Source organism: Tinamus guttatus, unplaced genomic scaffold (genome assembly GCF_059628265.1).
Source record: "Tinamus guttatus ecotype Peru unplaced genomic scaffold, ASM5962826v1 Tinamus_guttatus_pri_ptg000459l, whole genome shotgun sequence".
Lineage (NCBI taxonomy): Eukaryota > Metazoa > Chordata > Aves > Tinamiformes > Tinamidae > Tinamus > Tinamus guttatus.
Genome location: NW_028288993.1, coordinates 2,680,447 through 2,703,901, shown reverse-complemented (window position 1 = coordinate 2,703,901; position 23,455 = coordinate 2,680,447). Strand labels below are relative to the sequence as shown.

At 55.0% G+C, this 23,455-nt stretch overlaps 1 protein-coding gene across 1 annotated transcript in view; it reads right to left on the bottom strand.

Moving 5' to 3' along the window:
- SRRM4 (serine/arginine repetitive matrix 4) overlaps window positions 1–1,263 on the bottom strand; it is a 28,976-nt gene extending 27,713 nt beyond the window's left edge. Inside the window, exon 1 of the mRNA XM_088532298.1 lies at window positions 1,129–1,263. Coding sequence (XP_088388424.1) covers window positions 1,129–1,259 — 131 coding nt within the window. The 5' untranslated portion in view covers window positions 1,260–1,263. The remainder of the gene's footprint in view (window positions 1–1,128) is intronic.
- Window positions 1,264–23,455: the final 22,192 nt, after the last annotated feature.

Genomic DNA, 23,455 nt, shown 5'->3' with positions numbered 1-23,455 from the left:
CGGCATATGGTGCACGGAGACAAAAGCAGCAGCAGCAGCGGGGCCGGCGGGGAGCTCCGCTCGCACAGCGCCCGCGGGGAGCCAGAGCGCGGAGCGCATCGGGCGCGAGGCCACGGGGATGGGCTGAATGCCACTGAGCCCCCCAGCCGCTGGGCAAAGCAAGAGCCCATGAGCACCTGCAGGCTTCCAGCAGAGATGGAAACGCTCCTGTCCGCGCTCAGCCTGGGCAGTAGCCTGTGCACGGGCTCTGGACACCCTGCGCAAGCGCTGGCCCCGCTCAGTCCCTGTCGGTACCGATTGCTTAAGCAGCTCATGGGCCGACGTGGGAGCAGTGTCACCAGCACAGGGGAGAGGGAGAGGATGGCAGCACCTCTCGTGCACCCAGAGCAGAGTCGAGCCGCACGCTGGCTGCAGAAACGAGCCGAACTCCTTCCCCCCAGGAAGCCCATGCGGTGCCTTTTCCACTCTCCAGGTGGGATCACTTGCAGACAGCAATACAGGAGCTTTCAGGAACACCAAGGGGTCAAGCTTGCCCTGGTGCCCACACACCGAGCCGCTCTCTGTCCCGGCCCCTCCTGCTCACCAAACTTCTGCTCATTCGCAGCAAGAGAGCAGCGGGAGCACCACTACAGACCCCAGGGGAGCCCCAGTGCTTCAGGAAACCGACACAAAGTGGATGTTTCAAACCAATGTCAAGAGGATCCATAACAAAACTGCTCTGAATTAGAGGGGGGTTGCTGCGAGGTGGCTGGACAGTGTCTGGCAGCACCTTCATAGGGACAGGTAGCCCCTGCAACCCCAGTGGGTCCCGAGGCCCATCAGGGTTTTGTGGGCACTGCCTGGAGAGCTTGGGGACAGCAGAGGGCACAGGGTGAGGGGGAGCAGCAGGGACTGCTGCAAAGAGCCAGCCAGTAGCCACACGCCACTATGGCCAGGGCTGCCTCCGCCGGCATCGCTCCGGTGCGTCCCCAGCAGGACACAGGCTCTGCGCGGTTGGGATGGTCACTCGGGCTCTGCGGGGGCTGGACCAAGGGGTGCTGCTGAGTGTCCCCAGGGCTCCCAGGCAGGAGGGAGCCCCATGGCCAGGGTGGGGACACCCCCAGCCCGGAGCCGGGGCGCAGCGCTTACCTGGGCAGAGGCTTGCGGGCCGTGATGCTGGCCACGATGATGCTCTCGGGCCGCGGCGTGGCCACGGCCTTGAAGGTGCCGCGCCAGAACTTCTCGAAGAGCTGCTTCTCGCCCTGCTGCACGCTGGCCATGGCCCCGGGGCGCCGCCGGAGCCGCCGCCGGCACCGATCCCGCCGCTCTCCGCGGTGCTGATCGCTACATCCCAGCCGGCCCCGCCCGCGGAGGCTCGGCCCGGCCCGGCCCCGCTCGGCCCGGCCCCGCTCGGCTCGGCTCGGCTCGGCTCGGTTCGGTTCGGTTCGGTTCGGCCCGGCGGGGCTCGGTGCCGGCTCGCGGGGTGCGTGTGCGGCCGCGCCGCCCCCGCCGCCGTTTTGTGCGGCGAGGCGGGCGCAGGGGCCGGTCCCGGCGCCGCCCCCCGCGCTGCGCCGCCCCTGTCCCCCCTCCCCGGCCCCGCAGCGAGGCCTCCCGTCGCGACAAGTGACATCTGCCACCTCGCGACAAGCCCCGGGCAGGACCCGCCCCCGCCCGACCCTCCGCTCAGGGGGGTCACGCGTGTCCCCGTGATGCCCCAAGCGTCGCCAAGAGCAGGGAGCGCTCGGAGCAAGTGGCTCATCCGCCCGGGGAACGATATCGGAGAGCAGGGGGGCTGGGGGGATCTCCCCCTTTCCACTCTGCCCCTCTCTGCCCGTTTGGTGGTCGCGGTCCCTCCACCAACAGCAGGGTCACGGCCAGCTCTGAGTGAGCCGGCACCTAGGAAGGGATGAAAGTGGCCTGATGGCCTAGGCTGGGCTTTAGGGGACGCAGGGACGGCTGGGGGGGCTCAGGTGCAGCCGTGTGATCCCCTCAGCCTCCTGCCTCCATCCTGTGCACGGCAGAAATGGGGAGAAAAACGGTCCTTTTTGCAGATGCTCTGGAGCCCAGTGAGAGCTGGTGACCTTGGATAAATGAGACCGTGCGCCGCGGACAGGAGCCGCTCCAGGATAATGGAGCAGGAACAATGGGCAGCGGGAGTTGAGAAAGAAGAAAAGCACCGAGAAACTCAATCGCTTCCTTGCCATAAATACAGAATTAGCAGGAGTCAGCGCTCGCTCAGAACAGCGTTTGCATCAGCTCCAGCCAGGAAAGCCCATGGGAGCCTCCAGCTCTCCTGGCACCGTGGGCCCGGGAATCGCAAATGGCTCGAGGTGTCACTAATCCAGCTGCCAAATATCGGGGCAAGAAGTGCTGGACCCTGAGCGTGGCGCACGGCTGGCACGTGGGCAGAGCGGCAGCTGCCATCGCTGCAGCGCGAACCCCCTTGCTCGGGAGAGCCATCGGCTCCATCCGCGCTGCAGCCCAACTTTGCTACCATAAACCGCCTGGAAAAGCATTGCTAAAATGCCTGGGATCACAGAGCTGCTCCGTCGCGCGTGGCTGGAGGGATCTGCACTTATCCCGGGCGCCAGGGCCCAGCCGGAGCGCCGGTGCCCACGGCCGCCACGCGCGCGCCGGGGCTGCACGTCCTCGCCGCGCTCCGGGCGGGCAGTCGCCTAATGCTCATGGACAGCGAACGCTCCGCTCCGGCCGCAGCCCCGGCAGGACTGACCTGCTTCTATTTCTGGAGCCGGGTCGGCACAGCCCGGGAGCGGAGGATCCAGACTGCTCCGAGAGCCAGCGGAGGGCAGCTCCTGGGATGCAGAGCTCTCCCCGGTGTCCCGGGACGTGGCTCTTTTGGGCTTCCTGCTCCCCAGCGTGCTGCAGGGGGGACACCATTCCCCGTGGCATCCCAGCACGCACGCTGTGGCCCTGCACTCACGTACTGAACCCTGCTGATTAGCGCCTGTATTTTTACACCCCTCTTGCTGCAGGAGTCACCTTCAGCAGGGCGAGCTGATTGCCAGCTGCTGATTAGCAATTAGGTGCCTGGGCACGGCAGGTCCCTGGGGGGCTGCACAGCAGCCGCAGGGCTGGTGGCTCCCGCTGCTCCAGGGCTCCAAGGCTTTCGGGATCAGCTCCAGGTGAGGAGCGATGCAGGAGCAGCAGCACCTTTGGGGGGCCGAGGAAACCCGTGCCGGGCGCTTGTCGCTTCTCCCATCCTCAGTACATCCTGCTGCCGCCCGGCCCTCGCAGTTGTGTGGGTGATACGGCGCGGGGATATTCTCCCTATAAATTCTTCAGAGCGGATTTACAGCTGGGCTATCGTGAGCATCGCAGGCTCTTAATGCATCGGTTAAGGCTGCATCAATAAAAAACAGACACGTGTCCCCCCGCCAGGCTGGCACTGGCCTAACAACCGCATGAAATGTGGCAGGGGTTAAACCTCAGCGCTCTGCAGGTCACTGATGGGTATGGGTGGTGCTCCCCATCCTCCTCCTCCTCTTCCTCCTCCCAGGGATGGAGCTATTTGCAGCGCCGGCTGCTGCACGAACAACATCTATTTTGGGCACAGCCGCGATTAAACCCAGCCAGCTGGGGCTGCGGTGCAAATGGGCAGAAATCCCCATTATCTCCCCGTTATTCCCAGCTGCAGCAGCCAGACCCAGGTCTCGCTCCTCAGCAGTGACCTGGGCCGTCACGCACGGTGCCAGCGGGTGCTTTGCGAGCAGGGCAATGCCCGTGGGGCGCCCCGGGCACGGAGAACAGCCCCGCTGCTGGGGGTCCCCAATAAAGCCAGGAGGGTGAATAATTAAACAAATCAACACACAAGACTCTCTCAGAGAAAAGCCCAGCAGCCAAAAGCGACTGCATCCCACAGGATAGCTCCCCTCGGCGCCCTGCATCCCGGGTGAGCCAGCAGCAACATTTTCCCTGCCAGCTTTTCTGGTGTCACCAGCTTGCGGACAGGGCCCCTGATCAGGCCAAATGATCAGACTTTGTTTTCTGCTCTTAATCTCTTATTTGGTGAAAACTGAGACACAGCAAGGAGGGAACAGCCCAGGAGCAAGCAGGTAGAGCAGAGGGGAACTCCTGGTCATGCAGAGCCAAATCCACAGGGAAAAGGGGGTTTAGCCCCCATGAATTTGGGAAGGTTTCTGCTCTTCGGCTATTGCTCTTAGGCTAGGGCCCTGATCTGGGGGAAAGTGGAGCCCAAGCACCCAGAGCCAGCGCTGCATGCAGGTGCCCCCGCACTCGTGCCCATCTCCCCGGGCCCTTCCTCGCCTCCAGACGCCACCAGTAGGAACAAACAAGCAAATAAACGTTGGCAGCAAGGCGGAACGCTCCTTCCCCTAAACGCATCATTTATTTCAATTACCGCGGGCTCCCGACGGCGCGCGGCCGCTCGCGGGGACAGGCTGCAGAGCTGCAGCGCGGTGCTCACCCGGTCCCGCTGCCGCGGTGGCCCCATCCCGCAAGGGGACACGGCCGTATGCAGACGGATGGGGCACTTGGGCTCCCACCGTAGCTTTCAGTCCCATGCCTGCCGTAGTTAAAGGCAATTTCAGGCATTTTAAAGGCATCTGATGCATCATGATGGATTTTCTCCTGGGATGCACTGAGATTCACATCCAAAACCCCCCATTGAAATTAACGTTGCTGAGCAGAGCCAGGGCAGCTGAACCACCTGAGCGTTGCTGTTTTACAGCAACGTAACTAATAAGACCATTAATACAAACCGGGCTCACTCCTGACATTGATGTTGCTGTAAATCTCCCTCTTGTGCTGAAATTATTGATGCCAGCATAGGCACTCTGGAAGAGCCCCTGTCCTTTCTCGAGCTGCAAGACTTAAGCCCAGAGGTGGTGATTCAAAGCACAATGATGAGGAAACAGATGAAAGGAGGGAGAGCAGGAGGGGACTGGGTCCAAAGGCAGTGCCAGGCCTCCCCACTCCTGCATCCCCGGCACCAGCGGGACTGGGTATCTGCAGGCCCATGGGGTCCCGTGGCGCTGAGTGCTGGCCCATCCTTCTTGTATGTACCAGGGCTGGCCCCAAGCAAGATAATTCGCTTTTATTTTTCAGCTTGGCCTCTTTGCCCTGGTTTCTGAAGCCCAAACCTATGTGGGGCCAGAAGGGGCTTGGGGACAAGGACACAGGCTCGGCCCAGAGCCACCGCGGGGACATGGTGAAGCAGCAGAGCTGCCTGGCAGCCCTCGCTGAGCATTAATTATTTCTGGCGTTATCTGCACAGAGAGATAAGGTTTTCATTAATAACCTCGAAGCTGGGGAGCAGCAGCCCAGGCACGATCTGCACATTAACCACAACAGCAGCAGCCAAACGCAATCAGGTGCAGGCAGCAATTAGGTGCCCAGCCAGCAGCGGTGGCAGCAGGGGACATGGGGGGCAGTAATTAGCTGTCCCCTTGTGGCTTTGGGAGCCTCATAATTCCTGGCCTGCTAGAAACAATCTCGGTACTAACCTTTCATACATAGGGCCCTATTAACCCTTCCTTAATTGGAAGGAGATAAGCTGGGAAGTGGGCAAGGGAGATGCAACATCCAGCTAGATCCTGAAGGGGAAAATTGAAGGAAGGGAAAATCAGAGATGAGGAAGGCACAAGAGCGTGGATTTTGCCCACTGAAGCCAGAATTTGGTCACAGCAATGGCACGAGCAGTTGCAGAGCTGATGCCCCCATCAGCAAGCTCGCCTCTCTCCCAGCTAAGCAGGAGCACAAGGTGCTGCTGAGCATCCCCCACCCCGCTCAGGAGAGCTGGGAGAAGAGAGGTTTTCAGCCACAAACTTCTCTTCAACAGAGGGCTGGGGGGAAAGGCCAAAAACAAGTTTCATCTCTTGGAAACTTAAGGGGAAAAACTCCTCATACTGCAAAAGCTCTTCTGTGGGCACCAACAAATCAACTCCTAGGGAGAAATCTTCTCCTGATGGGAGAAGTGATGAATAGGAGCAAAAGAAAAGCTTTGATCCGTGAAAAGAGAAATTTTTCAAGCAAAACCTTCTCTGGAAAGGTTTCCTAGGCAGGATGAAAATTTAGGACAGAGTTACTAACTACCTCATGCAAGGGAGAATCTTACCATGACATTCAGATTTGGTTGGCAACCTCCCAGCTGCATGGGCAGTGGGAGGGAGAACACCAGGTTTTGCAGGGTGCACCAAGCATGAAGTCCAGCCCTTTAACAGCTTGGGATCCAAGGAAACCCAGGCCCAAATCCTGTTAGGAGGGAGGAAAACATCAGCTGCTTTATACACCTGCAAACATTAAGCTGCTAAGCCAAGCCTACACTCAAGAAATCACTAATGTTTAAGGAGCTGAAAACCCAGCACATGATCAATGGAAAACTGAGAGTTTCTTCACGGCGAGCTGAGTTCAGATGGGATCTCTGGTGCCCCCAAACCATTTGCAGTGCAGCTCAACCCATGTCCCAGACATCAAGGACTGCAGCCATTTCTATCCCAGCTCTCTTCCCTGCCCCAAAGCCCCTTTTCCTCCCTTGTACAGACTGCATGGTACTCGGAGTCTGCTCCCTGCTTCCTACTGAACTCCACCAGGAATTATCGGCCTCTCCTTCCTTTCCCCTCTTGGCCACTCAAGCAGAGGAAAGGTTTCCTCATTCCCTTCAAGGTGATAAAGCGCTATTTCTACGGCATATCTAATTCCAAGCAAATCATATGCCACAAGTTCAGCCAGGTCTAACAAGAAGGGATACAGACCTAGATTTGCCTCTCGGCTTCCCTCAGGTTTCCACTGGCCACACATGGGGTAAATCCACATTGCATTGCTTGAGACGTTGCTCCACGATGCAAAGTGGAGCCTGCAGCAGGCTGTGTCCACAGCACAAACTTGGATTTACTCCAAACCCTTTGATGAGAAGGCAACATATGGTCATGGTGGCATTTACGGGGGCCTTAAGATTTAGGCTGGAGGCAGTGGGGAAGATGGGTGCCACAAGGACATCTAGTTATTTTGGGTTGTCTCAGAAACCCTAGTCTGACTAGAAGAATAAAGATCCCCCTCTTTACCCATTAAGGTCTCCTTGCACATCCCTTATTTCTTGGAATCCCTTCTTCCAGGTGCTCCTGGTGACAGCAGCAACTTCCCTGCTTGGCTGTAATTAGCTGCAAAGCTACCAAAAAGTTGCACAGTCAAGGAATATTTAAGAACCAAAAAAATGTAATTTCACTGCATGAAAGAAAGCAAAATCCATCATAGCTAATTATTTGCTTTTAATTGTCAGAAAAGATGGATTGATGAAAGACGGTGGTAAGTAGGACTGAGGATTGTTCTTAAAGGCAAGCACTGTAGCAGAATCCAAAAGTGAGACTCTTCATAATCCACGGGCTGTTAATTATCTAAACACACGTGCAGTGGAGCTGCCTGAGTGAAGATTAATTAGTTTTTGAAATAATAGCTAAATTGATACTAGGAAGGAGTTTGGGTTCCAAACTAATGGCTCAAAATTAGCCAGCCTGTTTCTCCCTTCCTCTTTGCGGTGTCCAGAAGGACATTTGTCTCTGTTGCTTTTTCAGAAAAGGGCCATTAATCAAATCAGCAGATGGTCCTTCCCAAATCTGTGATGTTGCAGAAAGACAGAGGGAAAGGGGAGGAGGAGGAAGTGATCGCCCACAAGCATGAGGGGAGAGAAGTCCGGAAATCCAGTGATGAGCGATGACAGGGACTGCTCCCTCGAGAGCTGGATCTGCTCAACTAGAACAGCCTTCTAGGAGACAAGGAACAGCTCCAGTGGAAAGCAGGTACCTATGGGAAAGAAATTGGACTGTCTTCAAAACTAACTTGAACTAATCCCAAAGACCAGGATCTGGGGCTCCTGCTTCAAGCAAGTTTGATGTTTAAGGCCACCTCCTGCCTAAACCTCTCCCCATGAAGCACACAGCCCGACGGCCAGTGCAAGAATCCCTGAGAAAACCACCCAGCAGGGAATTGCAGCCCCTGAGCAGCCCCCAGCATCCAAACCTTCCTTGGGGACAGCGGCCGTGTGAGCTCAAAGGACCAGGAACTGGCACCACACGGGGAGCAGGAGCCCCACGCCGGCTGACGGCTGCAGCATCAATCACAGCGGGTCCCACTCACAGAGCCGGTCACGTCCCAGCACAGCGCCCGCTGCATCAAACCCGCAGCTGACACGCATGGAATCCCCGCGACGTTTATTGATGGTCACTGCCTTGGGTTTTATAGCATAATAAATAACAGGGGAGAGGGGGGCACCCATCACAGGCTGCACGTGGTGCCCGCCCAGGGTGGTGGCGCCTTGACATGCTGCAGAGGAGGGACACGGCGGGTCCCCCACGTCCCCTGGGCTGCCGCAGGCTCTTACTCCACTGCGAAACCTGCACTAGATTCATTGCTCGCACCACAGGGAAGGGAAGTCAAGTGGTTACTGTCTCCTTGGGCATTACTCTGATTTTTCATCCTCCCCTTGCTGTCACTAAAACACTACGGCGAGAGGAGCAGCCCTAGCACAGGCTGTCCACGACACGCAGGCAAAACCCAAGCAGGGCACCCGGGGCCCATCGCTTACTCTGTCCTTCACTGCCCAGCAAGGCCCCGATGGATCCGCAGGGGCCAGGAACAAGCGCAGCTCATGGGCGACCCTTCCACTGAAGAGCAGCCCAAGGAAGAGCCCGGTCCCGCTCGGAGATGCTCTCTGCAAAGCGGCCAGCGCCGACAACACTCACTCGGACTGATCTCATTGACCCACAGGAAACCCACACCGTCATCAGGGAGGGGAGATGGTGTCTGGGATGAGACCAGGCACAAGGGGAGCACAGAGCTGTCCTCCAAGAGCAGTCACAGAGCTGGCTCGGGGATGCTCTGACAGCACCCAGGCCACCTCCTCCCTGCCTTGGCGAAGGTGCCCAGCGTGGGAGCCTGGGCACCGGTCCTGCTTGGACATCTCGGTGCCTGCCCGTTTTGGCACCGGCTCTTCCCTTCCACATCCTCCCTGCAAAGGCAAATACCAGCTGCTTCCCTGGGCTCTGCAGCCCAGCTAGCACCACGGGCAGAGCGTGTGCGCTCATTTCTAGACTCCCTTTCAGCTCTTTGCTACCCCAGGAGGCAGCTAGTTTTTCATCCCTTTTTACAAGGTGATTAAATGCTGCATTTGTAACACATTTCACTCTGGGAAACAAATTATGTAAAATACACCCAGTGGGGGCTAAGGAGAACTGATATGATCAGAGAGCACCAGGGACTCTCCTTCAGGATTTGCTTGGCAAGGGCTGTGACAAGCTGCCTGCTGGCCTGCTCCAGCCCAGGACAGCGGGTCCCCACCATGTGCAGCACAGGGCTCTCATCCTGCTCTATTGCCATTTTCTGGCAACCTCAAAGGCTGCAGCTCCCGGGGAACATCTGTCTGGCTGCACATGCACATCTGCCCGGTCTGGTGCTGCCCTTGCTCAGCACAAGCCCAAGGGCACAGTGCAGATGAGCCCATGCACAGCTTGGCCATTGCACCACACAGCTCTGGAGATCCAGCAGCTCTAGTTCTCACTGCTGCTTCCATCAAGGCTCTCCTGGCATCTTTGGAGCTCTTCTAACCAGCCATGCAGTGCCTCTCCTGGGCAGGGCTGGGAGAAGAGAATCCAGGTGGGATTCTCCCCACTGAGGAAAAAAGGAGCACCTGGAAGAGGCGGCGTGTGATTGCCATGGGTGACTCCCTGCTGCAAGGCACCGAGGCCCTGGTTGTCATAGCAATGGTGAGGCTTTAAAAGCAGTTTGGTGGGGGTTCACCCGCACAGCTCAGAGAGGGTCGCAACGTCCAGCAGCGACGATACCCCCTCAGCAGCACAGCCCGACCCGGCCGCGAGCTCACCTCCTCCCCGGCGATTAGAAGATGGGGTTTTACGGCGTTAATCATCACATACCTGCCCCAAAGCCTTGATTGGGCAGTCCCAAAGCTGCAGACTGTTGGTTTGGCATGGGAGGAACACGAGGCCAGAGAGCAGCTCCTGGCCCCACTGCAGCCCTGGACAGCAGCAAACACTCCCTGTTATTTATGGGCTAGTAAAGGCAGGGAGTGTTTAGCAGGGATTCAAGGCTGGGGATCCCCTGCGCTCGATCCTGGAGGGGATTTCACTCTGCTTTGGCAATCAGGGACACTGCCTGAAGGGGGAAGCGTGTTCGCACACAGAGGAGCAGCCTCGCACTGCAGCCAGGGAGCAGCTCCCGGCCTTCTTCCCGTCCGGGCCCTGCCGTCCCCGGGGCGAGCGCGCCAGGCAGCGCACGGCTGCACATGGGAGATAAGGAAATCGGGCACTGCCAGGGCGGGACGTCGCTCCGGGAGAGCTGGCTGAGATGCTATCGTGGCACAGAAATGTCTGCAACTTCATCCCCTGCTGTAACGTGAACCCAGAGAGGTTAAAGGAGCAGCAGCTCTGGGCTCGCTCTGAGGCAGGGGGAAGGGGGTACAGGGGATGCCGAGCCGGGGCTGCAAACAGCTCTGCTGCTTCTGGACTGCAAGCCTGCTCGTTTGGTACCAGAGCAGGCACCGCTGCTGGGATGGAGGCCAGGAGGCCCCGCTGGGCGAGGACGAGGCCTGGGAACCCATGAGGAAGCAGAGAACATCCATGCCCATAACCTGCTGCTGAGGACACACTGCCTGACTCACCTGGGGCAAACGTGGCTTGTCACAACGCACTTACCGGGGGCTGCGCCGGGCAGGATGCTGCTGTGACGCCTCTGCCCCTCTCCCTGGGGGACGGGACAAGGGAGGAAGAAGCGGTGACACCAGCCTGAACCAGAGCGAGCACGAGCGACGGCCGGTGTGTGCCTTAAACAACATATTGACCAACACAAGGGAGGCACGAGGAAACCTTAAGGGATAAAGGGAGAAGCTTCCCTTGTAATTTTCACGCATCTGGAACATGATGCCCTTGGACTGAATATGTGCCAAGGTGAGGAGGATGCCCTCTCCCCTCTCAGGTCATTAGCTGGGTGTCTCTGGCAAGGACAGGGAGCAGAATTTAGAGGAAATCACGAAAAGAGGGTATGCGAAAAGGCCAGTGCTGAGGGAAAAGCTGATTTGCCTCTTCAGGCCGCTGTGCAGCTTGGCAAGAGCCTCTTCTCCAGACAGGGCAGCACTGGCGCTTGCTGCTCACAGACCTTCTCCTGCAGTGCTCCATGAAATCCTCTGCTTTTCCCTGCTCCACAAGAGCTTTCCGGGAGCGAAGCAGGATGGGAAGGATGGCGGAGCACACAGCAGCATGGATAGCAGCACGGTACTGCCCTCTTTGGGTAACGGCACCCGCGGTCCTGCCGAAGGACGTTAAACATCTCAGCTGCCAGCAAAGGCTGTGACAAAGCCCCCGCCACCAGCCTGCAACTGGGAAGAACTGCCAGTTCCTTACGGGCAGCATCAAACCAGGTAAAGGGAAGGGGCTTGTCGTTTTCTCCAAATACGGAGCCTATGGACCCCTTCCCATTCCTCCATGCATCCACTGCATGAACCCCATCCAGCACGTGTTACGCTGTCCTTGCTGATGGAATCAGACTTCCAGCTAGGCGATGGCAGTGTCATCCTGTCCTCGCCCTCCTCAGCAGCGGGGCTTGTCAGCTTTACAGCGGGGGAAGCCACGTGCCTTCCCACTGCCTCTGGACACAGACTATTTCTGGGCTCGATGCCGGCACGCAGCCCTGCTGCAAGCAATCACCTCGAGGTTAATTAGGGGAGATTCTGCAGCCAGGTCCCCACCAGGGCAGGGTCTCCTTTCCTCCACATTGAGCCCTGCTATTGGCACTCCAGCAGATCCCAACACCACGGCATCCCCGCTACACCAGCAATCACAGCGCTCACGGGCCCGTTGCAGGGGATTAGGGGGAGCTGCGGAGAACTGCACACTGCAGAGGAGGCAACAAGGGCAGAACGAGTTTAGAAGCTGCCAGCTACAGCAGCCAGCTCAGGAGCCACAACTGTGCTCATCCCCACAGCTCAGGGCCTACAAGGGTCTGCTCTGTGTGTCTACATGATGATTGCCTTCAGTCTACACTGAGTCACTAAAGAGCCACTAAAGAGCATCCCAAGGGACCCCGTCTCCCAGCCTGGCACTAGGAGAGCAACAGGCAGCCAAATGGGGACCCCAGCACCTCCACCCAGCTGGGGCTTTTGGCCTCAGTCCCTCCACAGCACTGCAGAGCAGCCCGTGTCCTCCTCCCCACACAGACGCGCTGGGGGTTAGAGAGGATCCCCTTCTTCCTCTGCCCCCTCATTAACACATCCAGGTACGCAGGGAAGCGACTCCCTGCACCAGGGTTGTTTCTCTCTCCACTAACTCCTCGGGGGGGCTGGTGTGTAAAAACCTTTAATGAATTTGCCATAACTCCTAGCACAGCACAGCTCTACTATTTGATGCAAAGTTTAATTTGATTTCTCACTTGAGTAGCTGAGACATCCTTGCTATGCTTCCTTTGGCTTGTTCCACATAAATTTGCTGCATTCAGTTAGCACCTGCATTTCAGCACCTCTCCTGCTCTGCTCTCCTCCCTCCACCCTTCTCATCTGCACCTCCCAAGGCTGCAGAGCTCCCACTCCCATCCCAGGGAATAACGCTGGCCCCAGCGTTTGGAAAACAGCGAGCACACGACAGTTACCACAGAAATCGTGGGAGCGCAGATGGGGACGGGGGGTTTTTAAAAGCCTGCATTTTTTTCTGGCACTCTTTTACAAGGCCTCCTGCAACTTCAGCCTAAGATCCAAGGAGCCACGTGCCCAGACCAAAGCAGGCTCGCTCCCGGGACAGGGAAAGCCACATTTTCCCCAAGCCGTGTAGAGCAGCATTGCCCCACAGCACAGCTGGACACCCACAAATGTCTCCGGGATTTTGGAACCCCACAACCAGATCCCGATTCAAAACCCACCAAGGACCCTTCAAGAGTAACCCTGGCTTGACGGAATCTGTTCACTGCTCAGATATCTGAAGCGCAACAGAGGATTTCAGAACCTTAAAGCAAATCATCAGGGAGCCAAAGATGCATTTGCTGGCATTGAAGTCACAGAGCAAGGAAAAAACAGGCACCTTTGACGGGGAAATCAATGCTGGGGATTTTACAACACTTGGCACTAAGCGGGAGAGGTACGTGTGGAGCCACTGAGCACAGCCCCGCACACCTTTTCCCACCAGTCCCAATGCATCTGGTCACAGCTCTCACTCAGTGACCAGCCAGAGCAGTGCTCTGCATCTGGAGACTGGAACCCAGCACATACCTCACTGCTGCCATTGCCTGAGACCAACATCTTGTCCTCCTCCTTCCTGCCCCAATCCTCAGTCCCAAGCTGATGCTCCTCCAAGCAGCTGTGCGTGCAAGAGGTTGGCCCAGAAAAAGAAACGTGAGGCTCAATTTTCATCAAGATGCTGGAGAGCACAAGAAGGTCATGAAAGAAAGAAGACCAACCTCTGCACCCAGCAGCTTTATTTCCTTTAAGGAAGCAAAAGGAGACATGCTAACAAATTACAACAGATTACTAGAAGCTCGGATGGGTTTTTTTTTCAGGTTTTCTTCTCCTCCTTTGTATGTAGGAAGCTCCTCTTCAAAAGCAATCATGATGTTCCCAGAGGGACAAGCACTCCCAGCACAAGGCAGACTTCCCTTTAGAAGGTGAATTCTGCATGACTGGAGTAAAAAGGTTTTCATCTCCAAATCATTCGTTTCCAGAGCACTTGACCCAAAAGGACGTCTCCTTTCATTTTATAAAAGTCACTTTTCTCTACCGAAGTCCCGAGGACTCCAAAAGGGAGCCATTACAGAGCTTTCTGTTTCCATCACTCAGGACTCTTCCCATAAGAGCAGCCACCGGGTGATGCAGAGAACAGTGGACCCCGCACAGGGAGCTCAGGGTCCCCAAGGGCTCCTGGGTCCCTGCTGGGTTCCACAACCCTCTTCCACCTGGAAACTGCAGCCAAGAGGGGCTACATCCCCTAAAGCCTGATCCATCGTCCAGCAAAAGCCAACCATGGCAGTCACAGCCATTGGCATCTGACTCTTTCTCATTAGCTGCTTGCAGTAGAAAGCAAACTGCTTCCCAGAAGGGAGCCTCGGACACAGCTGTGTCTGCAGCACCTGGGTGGCTTTGAGGAACTCGGCGGTGCCACCAGCCCCTGTCACACCAAAATCAGCTCTCAGGTTGCAGAGCTGGCGCTGGGGAGGCTGTTCCTGCTCGGAGCTGCGGGAGACACTCACATCTCCTGCTGGGATCTGCACCTCTGGAATCAGAGACAGCCCACAGGAGCCAGGCTGCAGGTGGGGACACTGGGGACACTGTCTGTCCCACCTCTGCCCCACTGAAGCCAGTGCACAAGCCAAGGGTGAGGAGGGAAGACACCCGCCCGACTCAGAGCCCTGCTCCTCTCCTCACCCGTTTCTTGGCTGTGCCAAGAGGCTGAATCCCATGGCCTGTTTCATTACGTGTAGCCTCTACCAGCAAATAAACAGCATCACACAGGTGGCGTTTGCAAGAAAAACAGGAAAGAGCGTCTGAGGAGGAAACAGTTCAACAGCACTGACCCCAGTCCTCCCAGCTCCTCCCTGGGGGAAACACACAGGCCCTGGCTGTTCTTCCCTGTTCAGACCTCACAAGGATCCCTCGCTTTCTACTCCCCAGGAGTAGATCCGTTTGGGATGCTGATTCCTACTCACTATCTATTGCCTGAAGCGCTCCATGAAGGCACCCAAATAAGTCAGGTGGCTGCCTGGAGAAAAACAGAAGGCTCCAAATTCCACTGAGGTTAGGACTAGGCCTCAAGACCTAAGGGTCAGAGAATGCCTTGCTGCCAGCAGCTAGGCTCTTCTATGGCAGCTTTCTTCAAAATCAACCAGCAAAAGCAAAGCAAATAGCCTGGCTTTGGAAAGCAAACAAAAAACCCCATCAACTTCATACAGTCTCCACCTCAGAGGTTATCAGGACTCCTAGGAGCCAGCCAGACGTCTCTGGTGGGGGATGTCTTGGCTCAGCCCTCTGCTTCTCCTGCCATGCGTCTTCCCAGGCCAAGAACAGCGGTCAAGAGGAAGGTGTCTCTGTTCTCCAGACAGATCAGCATTGCCCTCAGCTACGGGGAGAGAGAAAATACAAATTATTTCATTCACATTTTGCCATTGAACTGGGACCCAGCAAGACTAAGAGACAAGTCCAAAGGGTCACAGTGAAGCTGAGAAATCAGTGTTCATCCTGGCCAGGCCCTGAGCTTGTCAGAGATGCCCTTTCGTCCTCCCCGACTTCAGCCTGCTCCCTGCTCCTCCATATGACTGCATCCCTCCTCCTCCTCCGAGTGAGCACAGGTTCTCCGAGCCACGACGATGCACTGCTGAGCCAAAGGCTTCCTCAGAGAGGCAAAATCATCCCAGCCTTTGAGCCACGCTTTTAATATTTCATCTTTCTTCTTCTGCCAGAAGAAAGCAAATTCCTTTCACCAGCTGGGCTGCAATCTCACCCCTACACATTCCTGCCTCAGCCAGTCCTGGCTGCCAGCCCTGCCACGCAGATGGCAAACGCAAGGCTCGTGTCCCCTCCACACACGGCCCTTCTGCTCCTACAGCCCTCAGCAGTGCCAAGGAGCAGGTAGTGCAGCGGGGACAAGGCAGTGAGGGGCTGGGAAGGGCTGAACCAGCCACCGGCAGGGAGTAAAACCCAGGACAGATCAAAATCTTGCAGGAGAAAAATCCCGCATGGCACCGAGAAAGGCCCCCGGACACCTCGATGCCCCTTGGCCCCTCCAAAATTAAACTGGGCAGCACCAAACACTGTCAGGGCAGGGGAGAAGGAAGGGGACAAGGCAAAACGTTTGGGGAAAGGTGACAGTTCAGCAGCCACGGGTCACCCTGCCAGCCCCAGCTGCTGCGCTCGGGTGACTGCGTGACATCCATCAAGGGCCACCGTTGAGCATCATTGCAGTTAGCTGCCATCCCATCCCCACACGCACTATCCAAGCGTCATCTGTGTCAAGCGAGTTTTTATTTTAAATTTAATGCCTACAAAGTGTTGTGGTTTCACATTATTCACAGTCTCCCTCTGTTAGGCAGCGCTTCCCAGTCTAGACAGAACAATCTTGTTGTCAGTGAAACAGATTCGCCCTGACATCCCCGTGGCACGTGGTGATGCGGCTGCTATTTTGGAGAAGGGAAAAGAGCTTAAAAGCTCCTTTATTTATGGTTTTGAAACATGATTCCTGTCCATTCAACTTCAAACAAGCCTCGCAATGAATAATCCTGCCGTGCTGGATTTGACCTCCCTATTGGGGACCTGCATGGATGGAGAAATGGGAAGAGTTGCATCTCCGTGACCCGACACTGAGCACTGCTTGCTCTGTGCCTGCCCTCCTGCAAGGGAAGGATCCCTCTCCTGCTCTGGCTTTTCAGACTGGCCACTTTAGCCCTTTGCTTTCCCCTAGCTGAGCCCAGTGGCTCAGGGACCTCATGGGAGCCCTAGGCCCTGAGCACAGACCTGTCTGATTCTCCGTGGCTGTGGGACGAGCCTCAGGCGATCAGCAAGAAAACGTAGGAGACAGATCTTCAGCCTGAAAAGACGACATCAAACTGAATCAAAACACATTTCTGCACGCCAGCTTTGCCCCCGTGTCTCCGCCAGCACGTGGGAGACTACAGACACCTCCATTACGAGACGAGCATTGGTGCCGCTTGCGAAAAACCTGAGCAGAGGGAAGGGTAACACGGAGCACCTGGCAGCACGGCAGGTCTCGTCGGCTCCGGTGCAGCCTGCGGTTTCGCTCTTTCAAGGAAGAATGAAAGCAGCATGATCAAAGCAGAAATAACATTTTCCTCCTTGCTCTGTCAGTGGCAGATCCTCGATATCCACAGTCAGAGTTAGCAAATATCAGTCGGGGATTTCTTTCTCTCCTCTTCCATTAACACTGGTAGCTGTCCCCCCAACCCAGAGTGTCACAGTGGGGATTGCCCCAGCTCATCGAGTCAGACCCACCTGGACATTGCCTGGGACAAACACAGGCTTCAAAACTAAGAGCCCAAGGGCCCAAAAGGAGGTTGGTGCCCCGACACCCACGTGCGTGTGATGGAGGGACCCTCCAGCACAGCAAGCTGAAGAGGCAAGGGCAGAAGCTCAGCCCTGAGGATGGCTCTCGGCAGGGACGGCTTTTGGGTCCGCAAACCCTGCGCTCCCCATGTGTCACAGCTGCTTTTATTCCTCCAACACATACAACCCCCCAGGAGGTGTCCTGTCCCAAAACATCCTCTATCATCCCACCCGCATTAACATTTAATCCTGGTGCTGCTGCACCATGCAGTACATCACCTGCAAATGTTCTACAAAGAAACACTTGCCTTTAAATATTCAAGCAGCAAAAAAAAAGGCATCTAAATATTCAAATAGGAAAACGAAGATCAGGAAGGAGGACTTGTTTTTTGCAGAGGCACTGCCACCCAGCAACATAACAGAAAGGGCAATACAAGAGCTGCCCCGCTCCCCACACAGATTCCCTACCCCTTCAGGGGGGTTTAAACCTTGGAGATTCATCTCCATTCCGACCTCCACTGAGATATTAACCTAATCACAGGAATAACTGAAATCTACCCACCCCTAGATCAAGATGGTTTTGCCCTTTAGGGAAAACTTGGTCCAGGCATCAACTTCTGCCGCTGCTGGTGCTGTGCAAGAGCCAAAGTCACTTGCCTGGAGCAGCCACCAGCTTTTCCACTGTCAGCTGAAGCCCGGGGCAGCCCAGAGCTGCACCCAAAGCCACCGTGCAGCAGATGGGCGAGAGCTCCAGAGAGACTACACGAAGTGGTGGAAGATTTTGTGATTCTAAGGGATGGGCTATGCAGGACTGCAACCACGTGGCATCCAGCCTGGGCTCTGGCTGGGAATTGCACCAAGGAAACTTCTCTACAGAAATACACGAAACAGCACAAAGTGGCCCTTCTCCAGCTGTATGAAACTCCCCTATACATTATAAGGTCATCCACAAGGACAAACCCCAAGGTCTTTACCCGGCCCAAGACCATCCTGCATCAGCAAGTCCCACCACCGAACTCAACACTACATGAAACAGCCTGTCCTTGTCTTTGCTTCTACACCTGGGACTTGATCCCAACAGATGTCATCATCTCTTGAGAGAGAAATACTCTTTCATCACCTTTTCTACATGGAGACACTTTCATCCTCTGCTAGCTGCTTGTCCTACTTTTCCTGAGCCTCCAAGCACTGAGCAGACAAGCAATATTTGGGCAGCAATGACTCAAGCATTCCCAAGCTCAGCCATGTACCGGCTTGTCTCGAGAAGGCACCTTGCTCCTCTGCCACTCCATCTGTGCACGTAATTATCCCGTTAGGTGTCCAGCTGCATAATAAATGTAGAAAACCCAGTCAGTGCCATTACAGCACTAACGGAGCGCTCACTCTGCTCCTGGGTGGAGAGTGGGCTGAACAAGTAAAGGAGGCATCCGTGCTGAAAAATGAACGTACACAGTGCCTCATTACCACGTTAATAGCCCTGGAACGGCAACCAGGGCTGCTCATCTCTCCTCCCTCTTCTCCCCATTCCCTTCTCCCGGCAGCAAAGCCCTCTTTCCTCACGGGAACCGCTCACCATAGGGACAGGGCACCTCAGGGGCCCCTGCACAGGAGGCCTCTGCGAGGGAGCACCGGGAGCAGCTGCGCTCGTCACATCTACTCTCACCAGGCAACTCCAAGAGCGGCTGCTACCCCACATTAGGCCTCTAATTTATATTCCCACTCTCTGGGACTGCCTTCCCTGGCAAGACATAGTCCTCCTCCTCACCTCAGTAAGGATTTTATGCTGTTAGTAGCTGTGTGTTAGCTGCACACCCAAGTGCTGCTGCACTGCTCCCTTCTCCATGACACGCTTCCAAAATGATTTGATGGCTCCCACAAAGAGCCAAGTCAAGAAGCTCTTAAGAACTCCTGAGCTGCCTTTTTAAGAGGTACTGAATGCATGTACCTAATTCACTCTTAAAACTAATGATTTAATTTGCCTTAGTAAAAGCAAACCAACATAAGTTAATAACTCCTGGCAGTGCAGCAGCATGTTCTATCTGGAGATTACACTGATTAAATCAAGTGCCATAATCTTCCCTTTCCATCTCAATAAGACTGAGAAAAAGACTTAGAAACACAGATAGAGTTTTCTAAGGCACAGCAGGGAGCTGCACATATCTCCGAGCACTCGCGGAGCGTGCACAACGCTCCCGTCCAGAACGCTGCTCTGCTCGCGTGGCACTAAGGAGAACCCAAGTCCCCAGTTAAGAATTGCCAGGAGATGGAGGCTGGAGGAGCTCACGGGTAGTACAAGGGTTTCACTCAAAGCAGGGCGGGCGTTTAACGCCACTGTGTCATCTGCTGCCACAGCAGGAGGCGAGGAGCCAGGTCAGGCTTTCTCAGGCCGCAGATACAAGTTGCCCTGTTCGGATGCAGAAGGTGTCTAGGCTTCCTGAGCTCCTTCGGAGCATTGCGTCTGCTCTGCACCCCCTGCGTCCTGCCCTGGCAGCTGTCACCCCCTCCAGGAAACGCTATCCCGTTCCAAGCCCTCAGAGAGCCGTCACACCTCCCTTTGCACCTCCACAGGTCACTGCCCTGGCGCTGTGGTCACCAGCGCGCTCGGGCCAGCTCCAGAGCTGCCCCCCGGCTCCAGAGCTGCCCCCCGGATCGTGTCCTGCACCCAAGGCTGGGGAGCGGACCTCGCTCTCCGGCTGCATTTCCATCCCACAGGGCTTCTTCCCACAGCAATCATCTTTCATTCCATTACTGTATGCCCTGGCTTTTGCAAATCCACAACAGAAATGAACGCACTTTGCCAATTCTTATGAAAGGTTCAGGGTTTAAACCTAAATGAAAAGCACCAACCAATACTTGTCAAACCCTCCCTTCAAGCTGCAAAGGGACAGAACACATCTAGAGCAGCAAAACATGACTCCAAACAAGGGGCTTTTGCATTTTTTGCCGTCTTTCACCACAGACCCAGATTTCTAGGCCTCCTCTATCTAACTCAGCAATGGTTAAGGGACAGACACACCTCCCTCCACCTGCCCTACAAAGTAGCCTCCATTACTGGGGTTTCACTCTGAAAGTAACTGAAGAAATTAAATCAGACTTGTTAAAGCTATGAGTCTCCTTGCAGGCTATAAGGCACCAAGGCCATTACTCAAGCAAGCTGCAAATTCAAGGGGCTTCAACTCAGCAGTACAGGGAAACGGTGCCTGAACTTGGGGCAAAAATAGAAGCTTCTATTGAATAGAACGTTCAAAATTTCTTCCACCCACCTTGCTAATCTGTTTTTCTTCTTCCTACCTCTTGCTCTACACTGAAGTGAAAGAATAAGCCACCTACATCGATGAATCAACAGGAGCTACCTTGACTTCTTCCTCAGAATCATCCCGTGATGACGGTGGCTTTCCAGACAAGCCTGCTCCTCTGCGGCGCAACAGCAAACGCTTCCCGCAGCCTCCTGCCACGCGCTCGGGTACTCCACGTTTAATGGCTTTGTGCCTGGCTGTTTGGATCGTGTGTCAAGTACTCCAGAGTCCTTGGGCAGGACACTTCAGGAACAGAACACCTTTTATTTAAAGCCAATTCAAACTCACAGGAGCGAGTCTGAAAGCTTCCTCGGAGAATGACAAAGGATCTAGCTAAGACTGATGCATAAGGGAAGGGGTTCAAGGCCAAAAAAAAAAAAAAAAAATCCCTACAACAGAAAACTACTTCTGAGAACTAGGAACGCTGCTTATCCTGACCCATGACACAAACAACAGGTCTCTAGCGGCCACCAAGGCCAAACCTCCACGCAAGCAGCATTGCAACCACTGGTTGCAAACACAACATTAGTCATTATGAAATAAGTGGATTTTTGCAAAGGATGGGAGATTAGTGGAAGTAGTTTTATCAGCTTATTTGAAAGTTGGGCCAAAGAGCAAACCTGAACGTGAGCTGCAGCAGTCGTGGTCCCCTGCTTCTGCATAAATGCGATACTAGCTCCACTGCTGTAAAAGTATTAAGGACTTTAGAAGAGAGCATCATCTGGAGAATTAATATCTAAATGAAGTTACTGAGAGGAACTCCACTCATCCAAGAGCAGTCCAGGGGAGAAAAATGCAGCTCCAAATACCCTGACTCTGCGAGGAAACGGAACAGGGCAGAGTGGGGGCCCAACCACACACTTGGTCCTGCAAGAATGCATTTTCTCAGCAAGAGTTTTGCTGAGAGAGGAGCCAAGGAGAACTCGCTGACTTGCAGTCCTACAAAAGTGGACACTGCAAACAAGAAGTGTCCTGACCTTTCTTTTATTACTTTTGCCTGAGGTCCTGTAAGCAGAGGGCAGACGTGTTTCTTTCCTCAGAGTCCTTTCAAATGAAGACTCAGACTGAAGACTTTCTCACCTAGTTCTACCTCAGTCCACAAAAACCGACTTCCCTAAAACAACAGAAGTGGAAGAGTAATTTCAGACCAATCCTTCACATCCTTCTGTTGTTTTACCATAGAATTAAGTTGTTCTGACCCTACCCCTCTGCAAAACGCTACTCATGCAGGCTTTGCGCCCCTTCAGCTCAATTAAGAGGGCTCCAGAAGGCTGAACACTAACAACTTTAACTGGAACTAAACTCACTGAAGCCATGAGTTTTCAGCAGGACCTCAGCTCCAGACAAGTCTGAGAAATTTTTTACATTCATTTTGCCCAAGCAAATGCACCATTAGACAAGATTTAATTCTGAGAAGGGTAAATGATCTCGTCATCTGAGTAAACATTACACAGGCATCTATGCACTGCACGGAACTACACGCCAAGCCACTCAGTAAAACCAACTTGTTGGCCATGAACAAGCTTGGAAAATCCTCAATGCAGGTGGCTTCCCCTTCCAAGTAAGGGGAAATCTAGAGGCATTAATGTGGTTTCAAAGGGATCACTTGAGCTGCGAGATGGAGGAAAGCTGCTGGGTGCAAACAGCACCTTTCCCCTTCTCATTCTCTCAGTACGAGACAGCCCTGCAGGCAGGTCAGACCCAGGAGGACACGTGGCCGCGCGGTGACACAGACGACCAGATCCGTGTCATCCTGCTGCTGCTCATCCACAGCAGCTCGCTCTTTCCTAAGGAAAAAATTCAGCCAAGGGATTTGCTCCTGCCATCGGTGCTTCTCAAACACTAGACTTAAGAGCTTCTGACCTTTTTTTTCCCCTCTAATTTATTCCTCCCTGCTCCTCAGCTGGCCGCTGAGAAGCGTCACAGCAAATCGAAGGTGACAGATGACAGCCAGCTTTCCTTCCTTCCTTCCCTCCTTTCGCGGGCCTTCTCCTCCGCGAGCCCGGACAGCCACGGGGCAGCCGGAAAGTCCCTGCCCTTCCAAGCAGTGAGATCCATCTTGGAGAGAGAGACCCTCCTTTCAGTGTCACCTCGCAGCTGGCTCACGCTCAGATCCTTTTTGCATTGTATCACACACAAAAAAGCACCTTTTTAGTATTCTTATAAACACTGTTCTTACACCATCACCATCCTGCATGAGTGAAGGATTCATTATCCCCAGAACGGACCAATTTCCATCACTGTGGGGGCAAACGCACTCTCTTCCATGTTAGCACATTTGACATAGGATTGCCACAAGCTTCATGCAGTTGGCTAACAAAAGGCAGCTGATTAGTAGTAACTCATTACAGAGAGGTCACCTGGCCACCTGCCTGTAACTGAGCCTTCCCAGGCCAGCCGCACGCAGAAGGGCTCGGGGTGACACTGCAGAGGAGATGCCATGCTGAAAGGCGCAGAAGTTCTGACATAGCAGAAAGCCTGGAGCAAAACCTACAGGAAGGTTAATCTGCTCCGACATCCATGGGATCAGCCGAGCTAGAGAACCTGACACGTCCTCCCGGCTGCATCGCTGACAGCTCTCACTCGGGCAAATCATTCACTCCCCTGCCTCAGCTTCCCCAGCTGGGCAGTCAAGCTCTCATTTATTTCCCTCTGCATAAACCTTCCATACTCGCATAGCAAAAATACCATGTGGGTAAAATCACTGCCAAGACAGTCCCCAGCAGGCACCAGAGGCTCTTCAGAGCACAGACCATGCAGGAAAGCGAGATGTCCTTGCACCAGCTGGCTACCCCCACCCTTTTTGCACAGCAGCAAGATTACTACAGCAACAGGAGATGGGAGGAAAAAAGTGTCACTGGAATGTATTTGGCTGCTTTGTAGTGGATTGACATGAGAGAGCTCGTTTATAAATGTGTCAAGGGCATGTCGGTGTGAAATTGGAAGTGAGAGGGGATGGCAGCACCGTGAGCAAAGTGCACGGGGCGAGAGACGAAACACGCGGGTGACCCCGAAGGGGCTGCAGATCGAGACCCGCGGGAAAACGCAGCATCTCAGCTCTAATCAGCTCCGCTCACCGAGCGATGCAAACCCGTCTTTAGGGCAAGCAGCTTCATGGTTTCTTGTCCCCATGCTGTCACACGACCCAGTGCACTTGCCTTCAAGA